General features: G+C 38.1%; 1 protein-coding gene across 1 annotated transcript in view; it reads right to left on the bottom strand.

The window, feature by feature from the left end:
- Positions 1-26632, bottom strand: part of KCTD3 (potassium channel tetramerization domain containing 3) — a 70550-nt gene that overhangs the window by 19850 nt on the left and 24068 nt on the right. Inside the window, exons 9-13 of the mRNA XM_059039033.2 lie at positions 24584-24774; positions 14571-14686; positions 5835-5922; positions 5582-5698; positions 3213-3383 (exon numbers count right to left, since the gene is read on the bottom strand). Coding sequence (XP_058895016.1) covers positions 3213-3383; positions 5582-5698; positions 5835-5922; positions 14571-14686; positions 24584-24774 — 683 coding nt within the window. The remainder of the gene's footprint in view (positions 1-3212; positions 3384-5581; positions 5699-5834; positions 5923-14570; positions 14687-24583; positions 24775-26632) is intronic.

Here is a 26632-nt window from a genome sequence, read left to right as displayed (position 1 = left end):
CTTTTTCTGTCTGAATAGAAACTCTGCTAAAAAATATAAACCAAAAAAATGATATCATTAATGCAAGAAATGTACTTTTGTGGCATGCCTTAGTAGAAAATGTATTAATTTGCAATTTATTATGAACTCATCAGTATCTACTAGGAAAGTATCCAAAATTTCTTATACACACAAAACATCTCCTACTGGATAAAATGTCACAGTTGCATATTTTAAACAAAACTTTAGAAATTTGATTTTGGCAAACAGCAATAAGAATAAAATGTGTACATATGTTACTTATACAACAAAATTCTCAGTTCTCACGGTGCCAGTTTTCTGGTGAAAAAGAAGACATTTACTTTTAGGCTACTGAATCAGCTTCATGGGAAATAATTTCCTAATTTCATTATTAAGCTTACTAGGATTCAGAAAAATAACAAATACTTCTAGCTGACTCAAAAATGCAATTATGGATTGGGATTGACATATATATACTAATATGTATAAAGCAGATAATAAGAATCTGCTTATAAAAAATAAAATTCAAAAAAATGCAATTATGCGATTTTGTTAGTATTAAATCTAACATTTCAAACCTATATGAAATACTTGTGTTAAAATGCAAATTTAACTATGTAGTTCTTTGACATCACGTTGAACAATAACATCATTACCATCAAAATAATATCAACTGCTACTGAGTATGGCATTGTCATTTAAACATCAAAACAATCTTGCAAAGAAATAGTCTATTTTCTCACAGGACCAAATTACCTCATTTTATACAACATCTATTCATAAGGACTAAGCTTAGGGTGGAGAACAAAAGTTTCTGCTGCTGTAGAAACTTACTATATTCTAGAAGAGGGAAAGAGATGATAAATAAGAAACAAAGTGGTAAGTCTGTGAAGAAAAACAAATCAAGATACTGATAGCGGGAAGTGTCTGTTAGAGAGCGGGCTGGCTAGTTTAGACAGGGTGGCCAAGGAGGAGGCCTCACGGAGGAGGTATTTGAAATGGGACCTGAATGTCAAGGAGAGACAGTGAAAAAAAATCTAAGAAAGAAGATGCCAAATGAAAAGAACGAGTGCAAAGGCTCTAAGACAATTCTAGGAAACAGAAAAGCCAACAAGTTAGGCGTCATGAGCAGTAAGGCAGGTGGCACGGGGGGCGTGGAGAAGTGATTCGAAATGAAAGGTGAGCAGCATCCAGAGCAGGAGGAGCCGTATTCATTTGTTACTCTATATACAGTAAGAGGTCATCAGAAATCAGGTCTGCTTTGCATTACTTTCTCTTGTTTTTAAATAAATTTATTTTATTTAGTTTTGGCTGCGTTGGCTCTTTGTTGCTGCACGCGGGCTTTCTCTAGTTGCAGCAAGCGGGGGCTACTCTTCGTTGTGGTGCGCGGGCTTCCCATTGCGGTGGCTTCTCTTGTTGCAGAGCACGGGCTCTAGGCGCACAGGCTGCAGTAGTTGTGGCTCGCGGGCTCTAGAGCGCAGGCTCAGTAGCTGTGGCGCACACGGGCTTAGTTGCTCCACAGCATGTGGGATCTTGCCGGACCAGGGCTCGAACCCATGTCCCCTGCATCGGCAGGTGGATTCTTAACCACTGCGCCACCAGGGAAGTCCTGGTTTGCATTTCTAAAGGTATTTCTGGCTGCTGTGTGGAACATGTACCATAGAGAGCCAAGGCAGAAACAGGGAAAGAATGGGGTAACCTAGTGGAGAAATGCTGATTTGAGCTAAGGGGCAGGCAGCAATGGACACAAAGTGAAGTAATCAGACGTGTGATGTATGTTGAAGCAGAGAAACGGGACTTACTGATGTATTACACGTATGCAGAGGGCATGGGGGGGCGGGTGCAGTGAGAAAAAGGGAAGAATCAAGTGTGATTCCTAGATTTTCAGCTTGGGTAAATGAGTAGTGATATTGTGTACTAAGATGGCTTTTGAGACAGAAATCAAAAGTACTATTTTTTTTATCTAGGTTAAGTTAGAGATGCCTATTAAACATACAACCAAATACTAAGGACAAGCACTGGATACACAAGTTTGGAACTCTGTGATGGTCACAGGTGAAGGGAAAGTCTGGGAGTCACTGGCATGTAGATAATAATATTCAAATCACCAGGGAAAGTACAGACAAAGAATGGAAAATCTAGAAGGAGATCCGAGGCAATCCAATACTTAGTAACTGGGCAAAAGAGGAGGAACCAGCCATACAGAGTGATAAAAACTCCTCAGTGAGGCAGATATTAGATGAGTACTGCTCTATGAAAGATTAAAAAAGAGACTTTCAGAAAGGCATAATTACATCCAAAACAATGAGACATTCAATTAAAGCATATTCATCCATCCATCCATTCATATGTGGACAAGGTATTTCAGCTCCACTTGGTGTTTAATTAGTGAAAGATGCATCACCTCTTTATATTAGGTAGTCTTCATATAAACAAAGCATATGAAAATGATGTTTATAAAAATTTAAGTTAGGCAGGAACTGATCTACAAAAGATTTAATGCAAGATTGTTTTAAAAAGGCAAACTACTGATACACCTGACTCAATTCAATTTTCATAAACTTTCAGAAATCATCTATCATAGACAATGAATCTCACGATGGAATTTTACTTTGTGATCATTTTATTTTGTGTCAGGATAATTTTGCTTGAAAAATCTGTAACTAATTTTTTAAGTATCAAATTAGTATCTAAATGTTAGAAAAATCTATGACTATGAAGAACTACATACCCACAAATATTTTCTTCACATCTCTTTACACATTTTACTAATTTTTAACATTAGTAGTTGGCGTTAGACTACTAACATTCTACTAACTTTAGCATTAAACCTTAAGACAACACAACCAAATTTATATTAAATTCATACTTGAAAAATTTCTCTAATAAAAAATTCTTCAACAGGATTATGATAAATACTCTGAAGTAAAATATGCCATAAGAACAAAATATTAAAAGAGAGTAAATAAAAGATATGATGCCTGATAAATTTATGTATACTACAACCAGACAATATCAAAGAAACCTTAGAAGACAATCATAGTATTTCTTCAGTTATTAAAACTTTTCTACCACTTTTTCTGGTATGTTTTTCTTACATAAAACACTTTTATATTCTTTTAATTTGTAGGAGGCTAAAAAATAACACCCAAGGCAAGGTTTTACATTACATGAGGTAGACCTCCTTACCAGTACTAATAAAATCACTTTACCTGATACCAGATGCTTCTCTGAGAGCATGATTTTTGTGACGGGACTTCGGTGAACTGTGAAGGTCTGAAAAAGCTGAGGGCCTGACCCAACCGTCTCCGGGTGCTGCACAATTACTCGCACTGCTCCAGAGCTCGTGCCATAGGCAATCTCAATCCAGTTACCACTGACACCTAACCGAAGTCGAAAATTGAAAGGTGATACAATAGAAGACAATAAAAAGAAAGCTGCCCTTGCAAAGTGTTCCCTGTATTCAGCACTTGTATCAGCCCCAAATCCAGCTCAGCAAAGACATCTTTAGACTTCTCTGACCATCTTAAATTCATTATTTCCTTTACACATCTTTTCCTAACATTCACTCCAATACAGAATTGTTTACTCTCTCCCTTGTACTATGGATTAGGTTCTATCAGAGCAACTGTAACACCCCAATTCTCTATGTCCATGTCTATCTACCTCTACTCTTTACTGATAAGAGACTGAATCATAATCATTTTTCAATCTTTATCACCTTACAGAGTGCCTGAGACATAGTAGGTACTCATTAAATGTTTAAAGAATAAACCTGACATGCTAAGAACACCACTGACACAACACAGTATTCCTAAAGCAATAATGCATATTACTTCTAGCCTCTAATGACCATCTGTTTTACTTCTGCCACAATATTGAATCTTCTCTGAATAATCAATTAATCCATGTACTATTCAACAGTTTCAAAACTGGTATATGGGAAAATAAACCCATTACATTGCTTACATCACACTTACCTATGCTGTTCTCTTCTAATTATATAAAACTAGCTCATGGGCTTCCCTGGTGGCACAGTGGTTGAGAATCCGCCTGCCAATGCAGGGAACACGGGTTTAAGCCCTGGTCCGGGAAGATCCCACATGCCGCGGAGCAACTGGGGCCCGTGCGCCACAATTACTGAGCTTGTGCGTCCGGAGCCTGTGCTCCGCAACAAGAGAGGCCGCGACAGTGAGAGGCCTGCGTACCACAAAGAAGAGTGACCCCCGCTTGCCACAACTAGAGAAAGCCCTCGCACAGAAACAGAGACCCAACACAGCCAAAAACAAATGAATGAATGAATGAATAAATAAATAAATAAATAAAACTAGCTCATGATGTCAGATTCATCTGTGGCTTTTTTTTTTTTTTTCAAACAAGTGCCCAGATTCCATCATATTTTTAAGACAGAATGGAGTTCAGTGACCTACATTCCTTAAAAGCGTCACAGAGAACCTCTTAGCTTTGATAGCTGTTCTTTCTGATTCACCTGAAAATACTGGAATCAAAGGAAAAGGGCATGCTATGGAAAACACTTCTCAAAACTTAAAAGGCAACTCCATTCTTGTGTCTTAAAAGAAGACACTGCCACCACAAAAGAAGTTTTATTCTCCCTTTTTAATTAGACTGGGCGGCGGGCTGGGGGGAGTGGAGCATTATCGCAGTCTAGAGCAGGGGTCAGCAAACTTTCTATAAAAAGCAAATAGTTTAAACGTTGCATGCCACACTGTCTCTGTGACAACCACTCAACTCTGTCAGAGGTGCACAAAAGCAGCCAAAGACAATACATAAAACTATTAATAAAAAGAGCATGGTTTGCTGACCTCTGTTCTGGAGCAACATAGTTTAAATCCTACAATTTCAATCAGAATCATCTGGGCACACCAGAATCTTTCTTTCTTTCGTACCGAAGATGATTTATTACAATGTATTCAATGAAATGATTATACAAGTAACATTCAAACTATTAATATTACTAGCCACATGTAAATATTTCCTAGAATTCCTTTCATTACAGATAAATTCTGAATTTCCCATTTATGTTTATCTTTTACTCTAGAATATAAAAATTCTTAATAATTTAAACAGCTAGTTTGTTAATTTCATTGCAATGGCCTTTGAAAAAGCAGGAAGTTATGGATACTGAGGTTTTCCAAAACTTAAATTTAAAATTTCCCAGAGAAATAAGCTCATTTTTCAATAGAGATTAAAAGTCTAAAAGCTTTCGTTGTTATTGTTGTGAAAAAAAAATAAAGCTCTTAATTTCAAAATGAAATCAGCTGTCATAGGAAGGTAAATGTGCAGGTAAGTTTTAAAAATAATTTTAGTTATTAATATAATAGTAGGGTTTAATACAATTCAGAAGAGGAAGAGTTCTAACTTCCCACCTCAGATTATGTTTACTGGTCATGTCTGACTTCAGTATAAAACCAAACACAAACTTTCGACTAAAAGAGACGAAATCCTCAGCACTGCAGTTCACCAAAACAAAGGGCTGGAGTAGTGTTACAATAAACCAACGAATAAGCATACATTCTCAAAAGAACTTCAACAATTTATAATAATTTTGCTATGCACTAACTTGTTTTGGGTGTGAGGTACACACTCAGAGCAGTAATAGCATCATTTGAAGGGTCATGATAAAGTTCAGTTACAAGAAGATCATTATCCTTCATTCGCAAAGGGAACTTCTGCATATCTAAAAAATAAAAAAAATTAAATAGCATTAAAATAAATAGTGAATCTATTTAAAACTAAAAAAAAGGTTAATATTTTCTTGTTCTCATTTTAAAAATCATACTAAATAGGACCATACTAAGTGTCTGACCACTTACCTATATAATATATCGATCCATTGTTACATCCCAGTAGAAGGAACGACCCAGCAGTGTCATAACTAGTTATAGGAACAACGTCTTGAACCTGATGTAGTGAGAATATTGTTAGATGTCAGTTATTAATTTCAATCTATATTTTCTGCTCAATTTCCTCAAAATTTTTGAGTCTTTTAAAAAGGATACTAATATCCGATTTAAGTAGGGCTTAGAAAATACTTTCTTTACACACACACACACACACACACACACACACACACACACACCCCTCCAAGGGGAACTCTGACCTTTTAAACCTTTTTAAAAAAATTTTTATTTCCAACAGCAGCACTTTCCTTTCAGAATTTACTTTTTCTGCACGTGACTGTGAGGTCACAGCACACTTTAGGACTGGAAAACCAAGTCTGACCAGGCCCCTTTCTCCCTTCTCTCTCTCATAGAAGAGATGAAATGACCTGCCCAGAATCAGAACTAGAAAACAGATCAACCGACTTCCAGATAGCACTCACTCCCTTGGTAATTCATGACCATTTCTTTGAAAAGGTAGTCTTCTCTACTTTCATATTTCCCACTAAGTACTTCACCTCTATTTCCTAGGAAATGGCCAGACAAACAAGTTCTCAAATGCTTTTATTTTTTCAAGTACTAGAATAAAAAAAATCAGTTTTCCAAGCAAATCAGTCTAGTTACAAATTAATGAATGCCTATGTATGTGCTAAGAGAAAAGCAAAGGGCATGATTTTTACTAGAAAACAAAACAAAAAACAAACAAAAAGTGTTATTGTACTGGCGATGAGGTCAAACTGAATCATCCCTATGTACAGCCAGGCCAGACATGCATGTGAAAGTTTACACACAACATTTAAATGAAACACTTTTTATGTACCAGATATTATCCAGGTGAACAAGTACTGGAATGGATAAAGGATGTGAAATATCACTTTTGCTCTGTAGAAGCTTAGAAACTTGTGGGCAAGAGAGAAAAATAAAGACAATTATAATGTGATAGGCACTAAAACAGGGTGTGTAATACAATCACAGAAGAGGGAGAAAGGATTCCCATCTCAACCCCAGTCCAGGGAGAAGCACAAAGATCAAGGAAAAGTTCAAAAAGAAAGTAAAGCTTGAAAACTAAAAAACGAACTAGGAGTTAGCTACAAGAAGGGAAAAGCACACTTCTGACAGAACAGCAAATATAGCAAAAGAGTCTAACTAAAAACACAAATTTAAAAACAGCTAAAACTTGGAAATAATGATTCCTAGAAGGTGTTCATGTCCATGACCCTCATTTCTGTGTGTACTTTCTGGTGTCATGCAAGGTTATAAGTTACACTAGAAATATCTCTGCAAAGACTCAATGACCACCCCCAACCCCAGGTCAGGTTTCTGTCTCATCAGAGCCAACACGTTTTGTAGCAGGTAAACACCGACAACTTCTCAGTGACAGGAGGAGTAAAGATGTCTGAAAAATGGAGGGAAGGCTGCTTCACTGACCAATTTTCTTACACCAAGTGCATCGTTTTAGCTCCAGCACTCCAGGAAGAGCTTCAGTTCCACCTAAATCTTCACCGTCAGAGGCTGGGGATAGGTAAGGCCATGAGATAGGTAAGGCCTCTCCCTCTGGACGCATTTTTCAGTGAAAGAGCAGCAGCAGCCTGGAGCCTTCCCAAGGCACGTCCAAGACACACATATCTGACCTTTCGGTTCTCTGGGAGGATGGGCTCCAGGATCAGAGCCTCTTTTTCTGCAACCCCTGAGCACGTCCTGCTTTTCTCCTCATGTCCACCCCTCAGTACAAGGAGAACAGGGAAAGCAGAGGGCAAGTAAAGTTAGGTTACAGAGGAGTGGGTACCAAGTTCTTCTCTCCCAGCATAAGCAAGGAGCCAGCCATTTCATGGCCTCCTCTTCTTTACCCCAACAGCTTCATGTCAGGAACCTGAGACACCATACTGATTAGTGTATTTGGTTCCGTCATGGTGGTCACAAACCTAAGGTGGTTTCCTCTCCTAATGTTGCACGCAGTGATTATCATTAACTCCTATGTAAAAATTTCAATGATTTACATTTTGAAAATCACTCTATCTTCCCAAGCAACACAAGGCCCCTAGAATCCTTTAACCACAATCTCTATCTGGATGATGATCTTTTTTTCACATCAGTATGTTTTAACCCTCACCCATTACTTTTTAAAGACTTATTTAGATTCACCAACACATCTACCAATTCTCTGGCTAGTCATGTTTATTGTATTCCACTACTTCCTCTTCTAAGGATAAATAACCTTATCAAAGGGCATTTCTATAGAGGTCCTTCCACTGAAGGTTATAAGTGACAAACTTTGTCTGTATTATCTGAAAACATCTCTCATTCACGTTTGAATGATAGTTTTGCTGGATGTGAAATACTAAGTTGAAAGTTATTTCCCCAACTAACTTGAGAATAGCCTATTGTCTTCTGGATTCTACTGCTGGTGATGAAGAGTCTGTTTTAAGTCTAACTACAGTGTACCTGTCATTACTCTGTGGACACCTTTATGATACTTTTATCTTCTATTATTGGTTGGCCAGAAGGTTCGTTCAGGTTTTTCCGTAAGATCCTATGGAAAAACCCTGACGAACTTTTATGCCTACCCAACACATCACCACGTGTGTAAGTGTGAATCTGATTTTATTTAGCCTTGATGTATTTCTTTAATCAGTAGTCATGTCTTTCTTCAATTCTCCAAAACTGTTAGCAATTATCTTTTCTAAATTGCCCCATCTCCACTGTTCCTTTCTGAAAGTGATTTTCTCGTTTTTTTCTTTTCATATTTTCTCTCTCACTCTTTCTGCTTCAGTGTGAATGATTTTTTTCAAATGTGTCTGCCAATTCATTGTCTTTTTAGCTGTCCTTCTATTTAACACATTCAGTAAGAGTTTTGTTTTGTTTTTAATTTTCAATGAACTTTAAATTTCTACTCTTTCATTTTGCTTCTTTTCTGACTGGTCCTATTCCTTCATCATAGTCTAGTCCTTCTTCTATCTCATTAAATAACTTCAGAAATTTATTCTACATTAGTTGTCTAATTGTTCAATTATTTTCAGCTTCAGGGTACATTTGTACTCTAACTGCTAACATTTGACAACTCTGCTAACATTTGATGACTTTCCCTCATTTGCTTTCATGTTTCATGTGTAGTTTACAAATTTGGGGAGGTTATGGGCTCACTTTCAGGAGAAAATATTTCTTCTGCAGAGTCCTGTGAACCAAAGTTCAGTTTCATGTCCACATCTGGAAATGCAAATGGCCCTAGACCAGCTTTTTACATTAATTTCTCAAATTGGAGTTCCCATACTTACCTTTGTGTTTTCAATTCACACATTTGTACTCCCAATTTGGTTATTTGGGTCTCAATTTCTCATTGATGGTTTTCCCCTGCACTACCTCTCCCCAATCCAAGACACTAAACACTCAATCAAGCTTTCTTGTTCCAAAATTGTTTAGAAAAATTTTCCCATTCTTCTTCTCAGGGACTGAGGCAGATCTTTAAAGATTCAGCTTTTTGCAGGAGACTAGTTTACACTATCCCATGAAGCCATGCCTCCTATTCCTGGTAGAATCCCAGACCCCAGAGCCTTTACTCTCATACGTGACATGCAAATATGTATAAACAAACAAAATAAATGTAATTCAATACTTGATATAGATACAATATATACTGTTTTAATATTTTTACCCAATATTTCTACACGTCAGCTGATTTAGCTATGTTACTGTAAATCCTAAGTAAGCAAATATAACATACTCAGGGTAGTGGTCAGTACATAATAGACACCAAAATGTCAAGTCTTCTCACCAATAATTGGTCTAATTCAGCTACGTTACTGTAAATCCCAAGTAAGAAATACAATGTACTTGGGATAGTGTTCAGGACATAATAAGACACCCACATGTCAGTCCTCTCCAATGAATTCTGGGCCTAAGATTCCAATGCCCACCTTATTCTTGTTCCTAACTTGCAGGGGTTCATAAACCTATTACAAAAACAAAGAACAAAAAAGTAAATCCCACCAAACCCTACTTGTGACATCAGTGCTACAAGTGCATCAGAGCACAAAAGAAGAGAAGCTACATCAAATGAGCCTCCCTAGTTCTTGTCCAGCACAGCCCATAAGAGCACAGAAATTCACTTTGACTCCTTGTTCCCACAGTCAGTATTTCCTCCTCAAGCTCGTCCTCCACTGCTCATTTAGAGGCCAGGCTGTGACTCAGATGGTGACACTGGCTGAAGATCTCTCGTCTTTCCGAATGAACACAGACAGAGCTCTCTGATCCTTTAGGAATCAGAATACACAATGACAATCCAGGACTAACTTCCAACACTGTCTCTCTGTTTTGATATGAGAATGAAACATGTATAATCTATGTTTTCAATATACATCTAAATTTATTGGGAAATAATGCCTAAAGTTACTATTCTACCATGTAACTCAGCCTAGGCCATGTATCTGAAACATTAATTCCTTATTACTAATCTTCTGAAGTCTAATGAAGAGGAATTAAACAAAAAAAAAAAGAAGAAAACACTGAAACTTTAGAAAAATAGAAAAAATAATTTTCTATTTTCTTACCCAAATCAGTTACAATACTATTATAAAATTTTCATTAACGTTTTATTGAAGCTGTCCTAATAAGAAACTGCTACACCAAAATAGCACAACAGCTTTTAGGCTCAAAAACGCTTGCTCTCTCGCTCTCAGGCTCGTCTGTCTGACTCAAATACCTCAAATCAATCTCGACTGTACAGCAAGTCACAAACTACACTAGTTGTCCTGTGTACCTTCTGTGTCACTCATGGGCAGAACTGTTGCTAAAGGCCAGATCAGAACCCGCTCAATCCAGTGCCACAGCAGCCAGCCTCAGGTCAGAACTGTCTGTTGAGGTTTGCAGATCAGACACTGAGATTTCATTACGTCCTAGCTCTGCACTGCACTACCGAAAAAATAAATCATCTATCGGGGCTAAAAGTTATAAGGCTTGTTTGCTGCATGAATGCTCGACTTACCCCAGGTCTCCCTGAAATGTGATAACAAACTTACTTTGTCAGCTATGGTTTTCAACTCATGCATATACCAAACAAGAAGCAACAGGTTATACATACGGGACTAAAAGCTTAAGGAGAAGTATCCACTTTGAGGATGCTAGTAGTTTTGGGGATCTCAGAATATGAAAACTTTTATATGCAGTTGTGACATTAGTAAAAAAACAAAGAAGGTAATAAAGAAACATGTTCCTTTAGAAACCTAAATGCACCTTCGGAGTTTTACGGCACAGACAGCACAGCTTCTCAGAGCCACTAAAAGCTCACTCGATATAATTAGCCAAGTAACTTACCTGAGAGCAGATCTTCCATAAATCATTAAAATCCACCTTCCTCTTCACAGGAATATCACCAGCTGAAGAATCCCTCTGATCCACTTCCCTCCACCTCAACTTTAGGTCAACCTGGATCAGTCCTTCCCCACAGCCCTTGGCCCATCACTTTTATGGTAACGACCTTTATAATGCCTTTTCTGTGCCTACATGGAAGGTCCACTCTTGGCTAATATCTTTTTTCTACAAACATGACTTCCATGTCTCCATCCAGAATGAAATTTAACTTTCTCTGACTATAATCTCTTTCACCGGAGGTCATTCATTCTCTCGCCATTTCCCCAGCATCCCCGGCGCGGCCATAAGATCTTAAGAATGTCCCTCCACAAGCCCAGCCCAATCATGACATTCAATTACCCTCTCCCTGCCCAGACTGCAGCTTCCAGATCAACGCACCACTTCTGCCGAGGAGCTGGGCCCCTGGATCAGTTTCGCTTTTTGTCCCGTTCTCCATTACTGTTCTGGCACCTAAGTGTTCACCCTGATGACCCGTACAGTTCTCTGACCACTATTTCAACTACTGTAAGTCAGTTCAACACACGATTGAAATGGCTACATCAATGAGAACTGCTCCAACTCTAAAACCTTAACTCCAGTCTTTGACCACAATTCCCACTCCTCATAAGTCACCAACCTGCTCTCACTTCCCTCTAGTCCCTTGAATCCCTGCATCCTCCTCTGCTTACCCGGCACTCCTTCACTTCTTGATCTTACAGTTTCAATTACTTTGCCACTTTATGTTTTCTCATCCCTTTGTGTGCCACGCCCATTTTATTACATCTCCAATCCTGAGTCAGGCCGACACTGTTTTCTTTTCTCTTGTTCCTGTTCCCAGTAGAGGATTAAGGAAGAAACTCACATAACTGTACCAGCCAGGTCCATTATAAAGATTTATAATCTCTGCAATCCTTGAAACACACTTCCAACGTCTTTCTCCTCCACAGTACGCCTTCCTCACTCTTCCATCGCATAGAAAGGAGTCTCTCTACTCAGTTGGGGCAACCCCTCCAGCTGTGTTCTAGACCCCATTTGCTTCTATGGCACTAGCAACCATCTCCACTCTTTCAACCTTCAAATGCTTTCTCTGTCAACTCCCCTCTCTGACTAACAAGCATGCTCAAACTTCTCCCGTCCTAGAGAAAAAGTAAAATAAAGCACTGAATACCTTTTCCTCCATCTACCCTTGATCCTTAAACGATCACTTTGTTTCTCTGCTCTCCTTCACCACCAAACTTCTTGAAAGACTCTCTGAATTTGCTAACTCTAATCTCTGATCTTTTAATTCCTTAGTTCCCGCAATCTGCCCCCCCCCCGTCAAAACCTAATTAACTTATTAATACATCTGCAAATGATATCCTACTGACAAAACCAATATCATTTCTCAATCGCATCATATGTGTCACTTTGGCTCTTGGTTTCCTATCTTGTTCCCTTAAGAGCTAATGTTCCTCAAGATTTTAACTTTGGCTTTTCTTTCGCTGCAGATATCCTCTCAATGGAAAATCTTACCAATTCCCATTTTTCAATTACCAAGTATTATGGTTTCCAAATATGTTTTTCTAGCCCTTTTCTTCTTCCCTAAATTCCAAAGGGGTGCTTCCAACTATACACTGAGCTCCTGTGTATGGATGCCCACAGGAATCTCGAAGCAAACGTATTTAGTCATTCTAATTATTCCTCACACGACCTACCAGCATATACGATTCTCCTCCTCCGTTCCCTATCAATGTAAAACATTACCAGCCACTCAACTGTCAGAACGAGAAATCCATCTCTCTCTCCTTTAGTTTTTCTCCATCTAATCAGATACCAATCCTTATCGTTTTAGGAAGGCTTATGAAATGTTTTCCAGATAGTCTCATCTTTGCCGTCTACTCATATTAGTTGAATCTCTGCCTCTTTTGCTGGATTACTTCCCTGATCTCCAGTCCACTTTTCATATTAGCTAGCACTGTTATCTTTCTAAAACATGGATCTGGTCAAGTCACTCTCTGCTTAAAGTCCTTTAATTTTTCCCCTCTCCTTCAGAATCAGGCAATAACCTTTTTTTTAGTCTTATCTCCTTCCTGTTCCCCTCAAGTACCTGAAACCATTTCGCTTGCTATCTTTTCCTTGAACAGGCTATGTATTTTCACACAGAACTGTGCTCCCACTCAGGAGATGAAGTTTGCCTGGGCTACTATTCCCAAGGCATGAAACTTAAAACATTTCAAGGAAATAAAGAAATGTCAAACCAGTTTAAAAACTCACTCATTTTCCAAAGTGACTTACAATTCTTGAAAATGTAGTCAAACTTGTATCCAGAAGCAAATTTACCAGTAAATATATTCAATATTCTATACAGTTTAAGTCCCCTACATACGAACCTTCAATGTGCAAACTTTCAAGGATGCAAACGTGCGTTCGCGTGTCCAATCACCTAAGTTAGTTCATGTGTCTGGCATATGTTGTCACGTGCACGCATCCTCTACAAGTGGTTGTGCTTTTGTGTACTTTACAGTACTGTACAGAGTACAGTAGTACAGTATCTTTATTTCAAGCCCAGGATATCTGGAAGCAAGCGTAAAGGCAACAGTGATGTAGCTGGCACTGCTAAGAAGAGATTCACGACACAGGAAATGGCAAGGGATTTTCTTTATTTGAGGAGGCACTGTTAGTTTCTGAGGCACAGGACCCTAAAGTAGAACAGCACACCGAAGTTGCAGCAGCCGTTCAGAATGCATCCAGTGCTACCGTGTCATCTATGAGGAGGAAAAAAAGAGCTACTACCCAGACATCACTGGATCGCTTTTTCAAGAGGGTAGACAGAACTGAATCCAGCAAGGAACCAGAACCTGTGCCATCGACGTTGGGCGGGAGTGAAATTGCAGCTCGCCCTCCGTCACCTATTGCTGAGGATCCTTCAGCGCTACCATCCCCCACCTCCTCTCCTCCTCCAGCCAGTAACTCTTCTTGCTTGTTCACTCGATGCCAGCCCCTGGATGCCGGCTGTTGTGCTTGTACTACTGTACTTTTCAAGGTACTGTACTGTAAGGTTAAAAAGGTTCTCTTGATTTTTTGTTTGTTTTTTGTGTATTATTTTTGTGAAAAGCATTATAAACCTATTACAGTACAGTATTATATAGCAGATTGTGTTAGTTGGGTACCTAGGCTAACTTTATTGGACTTACAAACACGCTCTTGGAACTGAACTTGTTCGTATGTAGGGGACTCACTGTATAATCAAAACAGAAACAATATGAATTCCACAATAAAGCAGATGCACCATCAGCATGCGTTTCAGGAATGATTTCATTTCTGCAATATGCATTAGTTAAAACCCACCTGCCAGTGCTGGGTGACAGCATTCCACACCCCCACTTTCCCTGTATGACTCGTGGCCACCAACTGGTTACCAATGAAGAAGAGAGCGTCGACAGGGACACCAAGGCTGAACACTCCTTAAATGATCATACAAAACGGAGGTGAGTCAGTCACCATCTTTCGAATTAATCAAAACCCAGATTAAAAACATCTTTTAAAGGCACCTCATTTCTACAAATTATGTTCCAGACGCTTTGGGAACCAGAAATAAGAAACCTGTAATCTCTTAAGTGGCAGGTAAAAGTCTACCCCAAGTAATCTCACTCTGATTGAACAGCTTGTTATCTGAAGCTGTGGCTCCCAAACCTAGGTGATCATCAAAACAACCATGTAGATTTAAAGTGAACAAAATAAAACAGAAAGAACCCTGGGATTCCTGGATTCATGCCAGACTCACTAAATCAGAAAACCCACTGCATTTCTATAAAATCCATAGAAGATTTAGCTGCAGCCTGCTCCTGGACCCGATATTTGAGAATCACTAATCTGAAGACACAGACTTGGCAACCTCAACTATCCAGAACGTATTTAGAAATCTGGAAATAGGCAAAAAAGAGAAAAGAACAAAACAGCAAGAAGTCACACTGTATTCAAAACAAACATTCAGGCCTTTATCAGAGCTTATTTTAAACCTCTCGTTTCCCAATACTGCAGATCTCAATTTAATTCAGTCCAAAAACACTAACTATACTAGGCCATGGGCTTAAAAAATATGAGAAGATAAACAACAGGGATTTACTGTATAGAACGGGGAATTATATTCAATATCTTGTAACAACCTATAATGGAAAAGAGTCAAAAGCAAGAATACATATATACACATATATATCCAAATCACTCTGCTGTACGCCTGAAACTAACACAATATTGTAAATCAACTAAACTTCAATTAAAAAAACAAATAAATGTAAGAAGACTGGATATTACTAGGAACTTAAAATGTAAAGGAAAAAAATACAAACAACCAATTTTAACGCAATAATAACAAAAGGATACACAGAGTACAGTAATAACCAGAGGAGTAAAAGAGGGCAGGAAAAGGAGTTTGAGAATATTTCTTAGAAAAGAAGCCATTTGAGTTGGGTTTTTTTAAAAGGTGAAAAGGAATTCATCAAATTGGGGGATCGGGAATGGGTAAGGCCAGGGAACCTGAGAAAAAAGGGAAGAGGGGTTGCAGGTGAGGGACCTTGTAAGGATAGCCCACATTAATAGCAAAAGAGCCACCGACGTCGCGGCTCACCTTGGCATAGCATGTATGGCCCTACACAGTCGTGTCTCTTTAGCTGAGTGCTACACCAGCAGGGAGGAGAGTCTGGGTCAGAACCCTGGTTCTGACAGTACCTTGCTTCGCCACCTTCAGGTTCCTACTTCGCCACCTTCAGGTTCTCACTTACCTGATCTATAAAACAGGGTCCAAGCTAAATGTCTCAAGGCTCACTTTCACCTTAAAAATGTTATAATCTAATTTTGACATTTAAATAGTATTCTATTACTTGAAAAGCACCTTATGAGAAATACCTTTTTACCTAATTATGCTAGAAAATAAGCCTCATTATAAAATATTGTTTTATGTGGATCTTTAGCTGTTTCAAGTATCAGTTTTTTTATTTTTAAAAAAGTACCTAATGTGTGACAACACGAACAATTTTCTCAGCGTCTAGCTGAGAAAAACAAGGATTCACAAGGCTTTGAAGAACTCACGGGGAGAAACAAATTAAACGCGACTGTAATATGTTAAAAAGCATAAGGCAGAAAAGATAACTGATTTCTTTTGAATCTTACACGAATGAGGGGTATTCCTTTATGTTCAGAAGTGTACTATATACAAGACAAGACCAGTGGCAATTAACCACACCTTATAAATTCTTAACCAATCTTGAAAAAGCCAGGCATCTAGCAGAAAGAAAAATGATATACACTGGACAAAAATGAAAAACAAACAAATCTGGAAAGTATTGCTAAGAATGTCTTCCATATGTACATTTTAACTTTTATGTACTCATAAATACTATTTATAAACATGAATAGATCATCTCAGCCCAACCTGTCAACCAAAAAAACCAGAGCAAAATAAAACACAACACACATACAAAAGCTAATCTGATCAGAACTGGTTGAGAAATTAACTTGCCAATTCAAAGCAGAGAATAATCATTTCATACGCAACTTCAGGGACTCTCATGTATTAGTACTTTAATCTTGATGCCAGACAATTTTTCAGAACATGTTAAGATAACTATATTCAGTACTATGGGCTATGTGAAAGGTAGAAATAAAAACAGGAAAACCAACAAACAATGATTACTCGAGAGAAGAATGAGATTCTGTGAAATCAAGGAAGACATTCCGAATGATCTCAAGAAATTTCAAGTGTCACCCCTGATTAGACTCAACAATGCTGACCCCTATCCACAAGGAGGACACCAGTATAAGTAATGACGAGCTCCTGCCTTAAGGGGCCCTGCTTATGGCAGCAATGCAGCAGCAATGTCTTATGTAAGTTATAATGAAGGCACTCAGCCTCTGGGGAAGCTCTATCATGGATACACCAGCCCTAACAATTTTCTTCGGATGGTGCTGTCAGGTTCTAAAGAATATTTGTAACAACAAATAATCTCTTTTACATGAACAAATTACCATCTACCATTCCATAAGGTAGCTATTGACCACACCCTTTTTTGAGGGGGATAAAAAAAAGCAAGGCATAAAATCTCCTTCACTAATTGGTATGTTACAAGCAGCAATTTGAAAAAACAAACAAAAAACACCACAACTCATTTCTTTTCTGTATACTTACCAGTATATTATAATTTCAAAATTTTTAAAGTTTCTCTTTTTCCTAAAGTTTTAGGGGGGACTTTCACTGCCAGCCATGGTGGAATAAACGGCATCAGGCTGTTCCTCACCATAAAAAAAACCTGGCCAAAATACATGAGGCAACTGTTTTTAGGCACTGGACCACAGGGAGCAGGAGACTTGAAACACAGTAAATACGCAAGATAAGCACCATGGTCACACTGGCTTCCTGTATAAGCTCTCCTGACCACAGGGAGGTGAAACCCAAGGGAAAATCAAGTGATGGTTTCTCTCAACTGAGAAAACTGAGATCAGTTTCTAGAGCTGCTGAGGCAGCTAGAATTCATGAACAAGGTATAAGAAAGAAAGAAAGGAAATGCCCCAGCGTGGGAGTGGAGATGGCGCAGAATTTGTATAGGGGTTTCCCTATGCCTTGCCTGAGACCAGGCTGCACCTGGGCTGGGTGAGAATCCCCGAGGAATAAAAGAGAGGCTGCTGTAGGCCTGGGAGCTAAGTGGACATAGCAGAGGTCATTTGGGGTGGACTCAATAGTTCTAGCTCAGTAAGACTCACTCCTCAGGCATTCAGTTAAGACTCCAAAAAGATAACACCACACCCTGAGTAGGAGCCATGCCCTAAAATAAAAAATAAAGGTGAAAAAGGCTACCTATCATTAACAAAGCAAAAAGAACAAGCCAAGCTGGATAAAGATCCTCTGGTAATTTAATTGCCTGCCAGAACAAAACTCACATCTTTTAAAAGAAGACAGCATTGTTACTCCCTACATAATAATAATAATAATTCATACTCCCTACATAATGTATCATGCACAAGCCCAACATAGAATCACAACTTCCTAGACGTGTGAAGAAGCAGGAAAATGTAACTCAAAATAAATGAGATGGTACAGATAGTGGAATTAGCAGACAAAAACTAATAAAACAGCTATAATGAATATGTTGCACTCAGCAAAAAATAAGACATGAGTGAAGAGACAAGAAATCTCAGCTGAGAAACAAACTAAAACAGAATCAAAAAAGACAATCTTAGAGCTGAAAAGTCCAGCATCTCAAATAAAAAACTTACTAGATGGGCTTAACTGCAGATTAAATGAATACCGCAGCAAAAGGGCAAAAGACAGTAATGATATTGATCTAAACTGAAGAAGGGGGAGAAAAGAAATTGGAAAAAAAATATAGCGCTTCAGTGCCTTCTAGGCCAGTATGAAGTGGCCTAAAATGTAACTGAATTTCAAAAAGAGGAAGAGAGAAGAGGGAATGAGGGAGGGATGTTAGGGAGAGGGAAAGGGAGTGAGGTGGGGGGAGTTGGAGAGAAAGAGAGAAGAGTCCTCCTTCAATGGTGTCAACCAAAAATGTCTCCAGACATTTCCACAGGTCCCCTGGAGGATAACATTATCCCTTGGTGCGAACCACTAATCTACGTACAGACCTATTACAAATCAATAATGGGATGACAATCTCATAAAAAGAGGGCAATGATTTTAAGACACTTCTCAAAAACACAGTACAGATGGTCAATAAGGACATGAAAAGATGCTCAATATCATTAGTAGTTAGGGAAATGCAATTAAAACGAACATTAAAATCACTGCACATCCACCAGAATGGCTCAAATTAAGACTGACAATAAAAAAGTGTTGGTAAGGGTGTGGAGTAACCAGAACTCTCACACATTGCTGGCAGAAATGTAAAATGGTAATAACCACCTGGAAGACAGTGGTGCATTTTCTCATAACATAAACCATACACTTTTCATATGTCCCAAAAATTTCACTCCTAGATATTTAATTTTTAAAATGTCCAAAGATGCAGACATAGAGAATGGACTTGAGGACACGGGGAGGGGGAGGGGGAAGGGTAAGCTGGGACAAAGTGAGATAGTGGCATGGACATATATCCACCACCAAACGTAGAACAGATAGCTAGTGGGAAGCGGCCGCATACCACAGGGAGATCAGCTCGGTGCTTTGTGACCACCTAGAGGGGTGGGATAGGGAGGGAGACGCAAGAGGGAGGAGATATGGAGATACATGTATATGTAGAGCTGATTCACTGTGTTATAAAGCAGAAACTAACACATCATTGTAAAGCAATTATACTCCAATAAAGATGTTTAAACAAAAAAAAATGTCCAAAGAAAGATTGCTACCTTCATAGCAGCTTTATTCCCAATATCTCCAAACTGGAAATAAACCAAATGTCTACCAACAGATGAAGGGATAAACCAATTCTGGAATATTAATTCAATGGAATACCACTCAACAATAAAAAGGGGTGAACCACTGATACACTCAACAACATGGATGGATCTCAAAAGCATTATGTAGAATGAAAGAAGCCACAGGGCAAAGAACACATACTAACTACGTAACTCCACTCATGAACTTCTAGACAAAAGAAATCTAAAAGTCTAAAAGACAAAAAGCCTATAAACCGCTGTGTAAGCAATGGTGTTTATGCTGGACATCTGCTTCCTTTTGGGAATCTGGAATCTTGGTACAGGCCAGGCAGAGGGTACTTAAGTGACTAGCCTCCAGTAATAGCCCTGGGTACCAAGTCTCTAGTGAGCTTCTTCCCTGGCAGACATCCCACACGTCTGTCACAACTCACTGTGGGAGGGTTAAGCATGTCCTAGGAGAAACCACTGGAAGGGAACTCTTGAAAGCCTGTACCTGGTTTCCACTGAACTTCACCCCATGTGTCTTTTCTCTTGTCAGTTTTGCTTTGCATGCTTTCACTGTAATAAACCATAGCTCTAAGTACCTCTATGGGCTGAGTCCTCTAAGTCCTCCTAGCAAATCACTGAACCTGGGAATGATCTTGAGGACCAGACACAGAGATAGAGGAATGCAGTCCAAGGACTGAGCCCTGGGGCATATGCCAAGATTTTGAAATTAGGCAAATAACGAAGAACTGTCAAAAGGAACTGAGAAGAAACAAAGAGCTATAATAAAAATCAAGACAATAAGGTGTCCTAGAAGCCAAAGAAAGAAAGTCTTCAAAAGGAAAAGAGTAATCAATTATATCAAATATTACCCAAGGACAGCTCTAATCAGATAAAGACTATAAATTGATCCTAGGATCAAACAGCAGAGCACAGATCACGGGTCACACTGACAGGAGTAGTTTTATAGAGTGGTTGGGGGCATAATTCGAGCAACTTCTAAAGAGAAGAGGGGGATACAGAAACAAGATCAGGTAACTACTCTCTCTTGCTTTAAGAGGAACAGAAAAATGAAGCAAATACTGGAAGAGAACATAGGGTAGTTTTTGCTGTTGATTTTAAGGCAGAATTAAAGCACAGCTGTATGATGATGGAAATGATCCAAAAGAGTGCAATAACTACTAGAGCAATGTCTCCAGTAGGTACAAGGAAATAGGACATAGTACACAGCTGGATAGAAGGAGTTGGCCTTAGATAAGATCAGAGACAATTTAATCACAGTAGTAAATGTGATAATAGATTATATGAGCACAGATACCCGTAGATGGGCAGATATGATTGAAGGAATTCAGGAAAAGTCTCTTCTGCTTTTCTCTATTCTCGCAATGAGAATGAGAGAAGACGTTGGAAGTTTAAGGAAAAAGAGAAAGGTATGAGACGGTCACGTAGGAGAGTGGCAGACCTGACAAGGGTAGTGTGGCAGGACTTCCGGGGAGCCTCTAAAGGCCCACTTGAGAGTACAGGTCACGGACTGAGACCATTGTCTTGTGTGCATATGCATTTCTTTTTCCTCACCACCTTTAATATTCAGGGGGAAAGGTCGATTCGGCCAGGGATGTGGTTTCTCCAGGTAGGTCAGGCAAAGGGAAAGATACAAGAAAACTGAGGCTCTATGCTTGAGTGATTATAATGATGGACTCCAAGCCTATAAAAAGTGAAGTAGGGAGTGAAGATCCCAGTGGAGTTAAAGAATTTTTGAGTTGGAAAATCAGAGTTAGTAATTTCAAAGGCATGAAGGATAGTAATCGAGAGGGCAGCTGAGGGCTACATCGAGCGTAAATTCAGATGGTATGAGATTCGAAATGTGGGCAGGCACGGGGACTGGGGGAGTAGCTGGGAGAGAAGGGAAGGAAAATGGTCTAGAACAATGATTCTCTTTAAGTATGGTCTAGGAATCCTTGGTCTCTGAGAACCCTACGGAAACCTGAAGTCAAGACTATTTTCATGGTGATGTTAAAGCACTACTTGCCTTTTTTTTTTTTTAACAAATTCTCATTATCTTAAGAATGTACAGAGGAGTTTTCCAGAGGCTACATGACATGTGATGAGGTCACCGTTTAGACAATGGCATCTGCATATGTGTTCTTATATCTTCTAGAATGGTTTATGATGGTAGGCTGGGGTATAACTAACTAAGCTTCCCAAGACTAACTTAGTTTGGCCTAAATGCTTCCACTATGCTTTTATTAGTTGTCTTCAGTTACATCTGCTAATTATTTTAATGTACAAGTTTTCCTTGTGCCTACAAAGAAACACAAGAAGTACACTTTGTTGTTTTGCAATATTAGTTTTTAAAATGTTCTGAAAACCTTTCTTAATTTTTAAATTTTACCTAAAACTGTTTAAAATATTTTATTCTAAAATAAATTATTTTCAATGTATTTTTCTTACACTTAACTTGCCTTTCAATCCATAGCTGCACCATCTAAATCTAACAGTGCTGACAAAGATACATATGACACAGTAGAGTTCTTTGATTCAAGGAAGGGAGGACTCTAAACAAACTGAGCAAAACTGTACATACAAATTTTAAATAACAAAAGTCATCTTTCCCTCAACTTTATAGATATTAATAACTTGCCTTATTGTGCCTATGCAACAGAACAATTTTGAAGAGTATTATAAAGCCAGCTGTGGGTTCCTTGAGACCAAATACTCAGAGATTAAAGAAATATTTTAAATGAAGACAGAAAAAGTGTTTTAAAAGCCACAGGTCGGGGCTTCCCTGGTGGCTCAGTGGTTGAGAGTCCGCCTGCCGATGCAGGGGACGCGGGTTCGTGCCCCGGTCCGGGAGGATCCCACGTGCCGCGGAGCGGCTGGGCCCGTGAGCCATGGCCACTGAGCCTGCGCGTCCGGAGCCTGTGCTCCGCAACGGGAGAGGCCACAGCGGTGAGAGGCCTGCGTACCGCAAAAAGGAGAAAAAAGAAAAAAAAAAAAAAAGCCACAAATCGTTACAGATTTTCAAACTAGAAATGAAAAAGCCACTGAATCATCCTACAGGGTAAGTTATGGCATTGCACTGGCTAGAGGAGGGCACACAATCACTGGGAGACTAAGAAAGCTTGGACAGATGGCGATGGTGAACGCCTGCTAGATGAAATGTCAGTAAAAGAAACCACAACACTGGCACTTTTCAATGACACAGTAAGTCCTCAAATTAAAGACTGGTGCAGACAGTAGGTTGTCTGCAAAACTGCATTTTTGTCTTACAAAAATGAATACACTGATGCGGCTGGACCTGGTGTTTTGTTTCTGTTCATCCAGTATCAGCACCAGCCAGTCATCAGAGATCTTCTACCTGAGTATCTGGCCACAAACACACATGGTGTTGAAATATTCAAAGTGCTGAAAACTTATGAATATCACACTTTATCCTAGAACATTACTGTTGATCTTTGCACTAATTGTGCAAAGCAATGTTGGGTAAAAAGAGCAAGCACAGTAGCGTGAATCAAAGCAGTGGCAGTAAACTGTATTGGTAGTGATTAAATCCTTCTCTGCTGCACACTTTCAATGAAAGAAAAAAAGGCCAGTTTAACTTAAGAATTTCCTGGATGAAACAATCAGTGTAAGAATATGTACTGACTAAGTCTCAATCTTGAGTGCACGTCTTCTGAATATTCTGTGTGACAAAGTACCATGACTGTGTCGAGGAGAAGCCTCCTCCCAGTTGCTGGAGCTGAGAGGAAACTAGCTGCCCTTCTCACAGCATATACCATTTTCATGTGAAAGCACGACTAACAAACTATGGTAATTCAGATTTGGTTACCTGGTAGACTTTCCTATAAAGGGAGAAAAGTGGACCTGTTACTTTAATGATACAAACTCAGTGTTTCACGTGAATATCAGAATTCTGGAAAACGATTATCTGCCACAGCGAGCATGACAACTTCCTAACACAACAGAGTTCAGAGATGTGATCAGTGGTTAGTAATAAATGTGATTTTTTTTTTTTTTTTTTTTTTTTACTCTATTGTACAATGAAAGGTATCAACACTTGGAAGATCTACAGGACTCAGAATAAACCAACACTTTCCAAATGCCTCATGTTATAAAATTATGTAAGGACAAAAGATCCATTCAAAGTACAAAACAGATTGATGGATTTGAATATAAGAGTATTATCTGTATGAACAGAGTTCATCGATATCATTTCAAAATTTGGGGACAGAAGCAAACACTATCCACAATGATCTGAAAAGACTATATAAAAATATGTTTTTTTTCAACTATGTATCTGTGTGAAGCCAAATTCTCTTCATGTAGTTCAACCAGAGTAAAACAACATAGCAGACTGAAATCAGACATAGGTATTGGAATTCAATAAAACATTAAAGAGCTTTACAAAATTGTAAACCATTGCCACTCTTCTCACAAAACTTTTTGGAAATATAGTTATTCTTCATTAAAACTGTTATTCATGTTACCATGCAATGGGCTTATGTTATTTTTTTAAATTAATAAGCAGTTATTAAAATTTCAGTTTTAATTCCTACTATGGTAAATATCATTAGATAAAACCTATACAAACAAAAACTCTTAATGGTCCTGAACTAGAATGTCAAGTGAAATTTAGAAGAGATTTAAAAGCTGGAGACTTTCTGGCCTAGAAGCAACAAATGAGGAGGAACAAGAAGGTTATTCACCCAGTCCAGGCCCAGTGGTATGAAAGAGGTGGAGAGAAAGCAGCCACCACTAAACAGGATTCAGAAAAAGCACACTCTTATAGAGCAGTAAGGTTTCAGGTTTTTTTCCTCCTTACCAGATCATTCCTCTCACACTGAGCAGCCCTGTATATTACTGGACCCTGAAAATAAGATGCAGCAGCTCTACCTAACTAACAACTAGTCCAATAACTAGCTTTGATATTTATGGACAATCCCTCTTAAACTTCAGAATATTATATATAACAGAGTAAACAAGATTTTTCCTACCAATTTCACTTCCACTTCCTCCATCTTGGACACTCCATAAGATGATGCTACTCTCTGAGGCAACGGCGACCATTTTGTCTTTGTCTCCATGTGGACCTCCAACCACTTTTGCATTTAAAGCTACTCGTTCAATAGTCCAATCCAAATATGGGCTTGTAAACACTTGTTGCCATCCTGAAGATTCTTTGATCCTGTTAAGTAAGAACAGACACATAAGTGAGACTCAGCAGCACTTAAGCAAAAAGCACAAATGAATAAATGGAATCTCAGCTATTTATCTACCTTTATATTTATTAAATATAAAGTTTTGTTGATCTATATCCTCTACAAAGCCAGATTACTCCTGAGGTACCTTATATTTACATACATAGAACATATAAACCACTTAAAAGGAGCCTAGAGTTCTATACTTCTCCAAAGAATAACTTAGCAAAGTCCTTCAAATTGTAAAAACTTTAGTAACTTAAAAAAAAAAAAAAAACAAAAACGGTAGTACCTTTCACTTTTCTACACAAAAATTTGGTACTGTGATTACCTATGGATAGAAATAGTCAACAAAAATCAGACTTTCAGGCTAATTATTATTCCTTTCAGTTACTGATCAGTTATTCAGTTACTCTTATTAACTGAAACTCAACCAACTGTATTTTTTTTGAAACTTCAGATGATAGTCTATTCATGGAAACTAAGATAATGGAGTGATCTGGTAAACGATATATACTCCAACATCTTGGCACAATCAAGTGAATAAAATGTGGGGCTTTGGAAACCATTCTCTGAGGACTGGATTTTAAAGGTTTTATTCTAAATGAAAAAAGTCTCATGAGCCTATTCATTCCCTGTACATAAAGACTTACTATCATGATTCAGATTTGCAGTTGACTGAATAAAAATGCTTTAATATTTAACTTCTGATAAACACACCTGTAAATTTTTAATAGTTTTTTCTGTTCTAACTGAATTTAAGTCTTTCAGACATATATTCTCTGTGATTATACAGTAAGCCTTCATACACTTAAAACCTACAGTTAAGCAATCATGACAATAAATGACCTGAACTTTAACTATGGAGTATCTATTTTTTAAAGTTATACCAAACAAGTGATACAAACAAAATTGTAAAGATTCTCTTTGCCTTACCCAAAAAGAACAAATAAATGTGAAGAAAATAAGTGCTCCTTTATATACTACATGACATATTCACCACAAAAATCAAACTTTAGTATTCATAAATGATGATCACCTAACAACCTAAATAAAATCACTTTAGCTTCATTTTTGTTTAAAAATGTACAATAAAGTAATAAACTATAATTCACAAAAATGTGCAATTCAACCTTCTTATTAATTTCAAGAACTAATGATTTCCTTAAACGTAAAAGCAATACACAGAAATATGTACTATTTTTTCCTAGGCAATGGATGGTCTGTAATTACCCACTTCAGCCACCAGATGGGATTCATGTGTTGAAATACACAAATGGAAATAATTATCTAATAAACTCTAAATACTGACAAACATTGAGAAATGAAATAGAGATGGCTTTTAGGAACTGTCAGACTGAACACAAAGCAAGAATTGCCAGTACTTCAAGAATAATGATAATATGCTGCTATGTGGATGCAGACATATACTAGGCTCATACACTGTTCAAGAAAGAGATGCTGTATCTATTTAATGAGGTGATTGATGTAATCTTGTGATCATTAACTGAGGAATATAAATAATAAAACTAAATACGATCTAATCTTTTTAAAAATAATAAAACTAAATATGATCTAATCTTTTTAAAAATACGATCTAATCTTTTACAACGAGTGTACTTCTAAATAATTTTTCTCTAGAAAAATTAGGGGATTATAAAATAAAAGATGCCAAAAAAGAGTAAAACAATCAGGACAGCATATTTGAGAGGGATTATAACAATTACATAATTTAACTCAACAAGATATGTGAATTTACTTCTATTTTTAAGTTACAATTAAGTACAAAGAAAAAGCAATATTTGCTCTATAATTTTCCATACATGTAATACAAAATTTCACGTA

This window comes from Kogia breviceps, chromosome 1 (assembly GCF_026419965.1).
Source record: "Kogia breviceps isolate mKogBre1 chromosome 1, mKogBre1 haplotype 1, whole genome shotgun sequence".
NCBI lineage: Eukaryota > Metazoa > Chordata > Mammalia > Artiodactyla > Physeteridae > Kogia > Kogia breviceps.
This window is presented reverse-complemented; position numbering and strand designations above follow the sequence as displayed.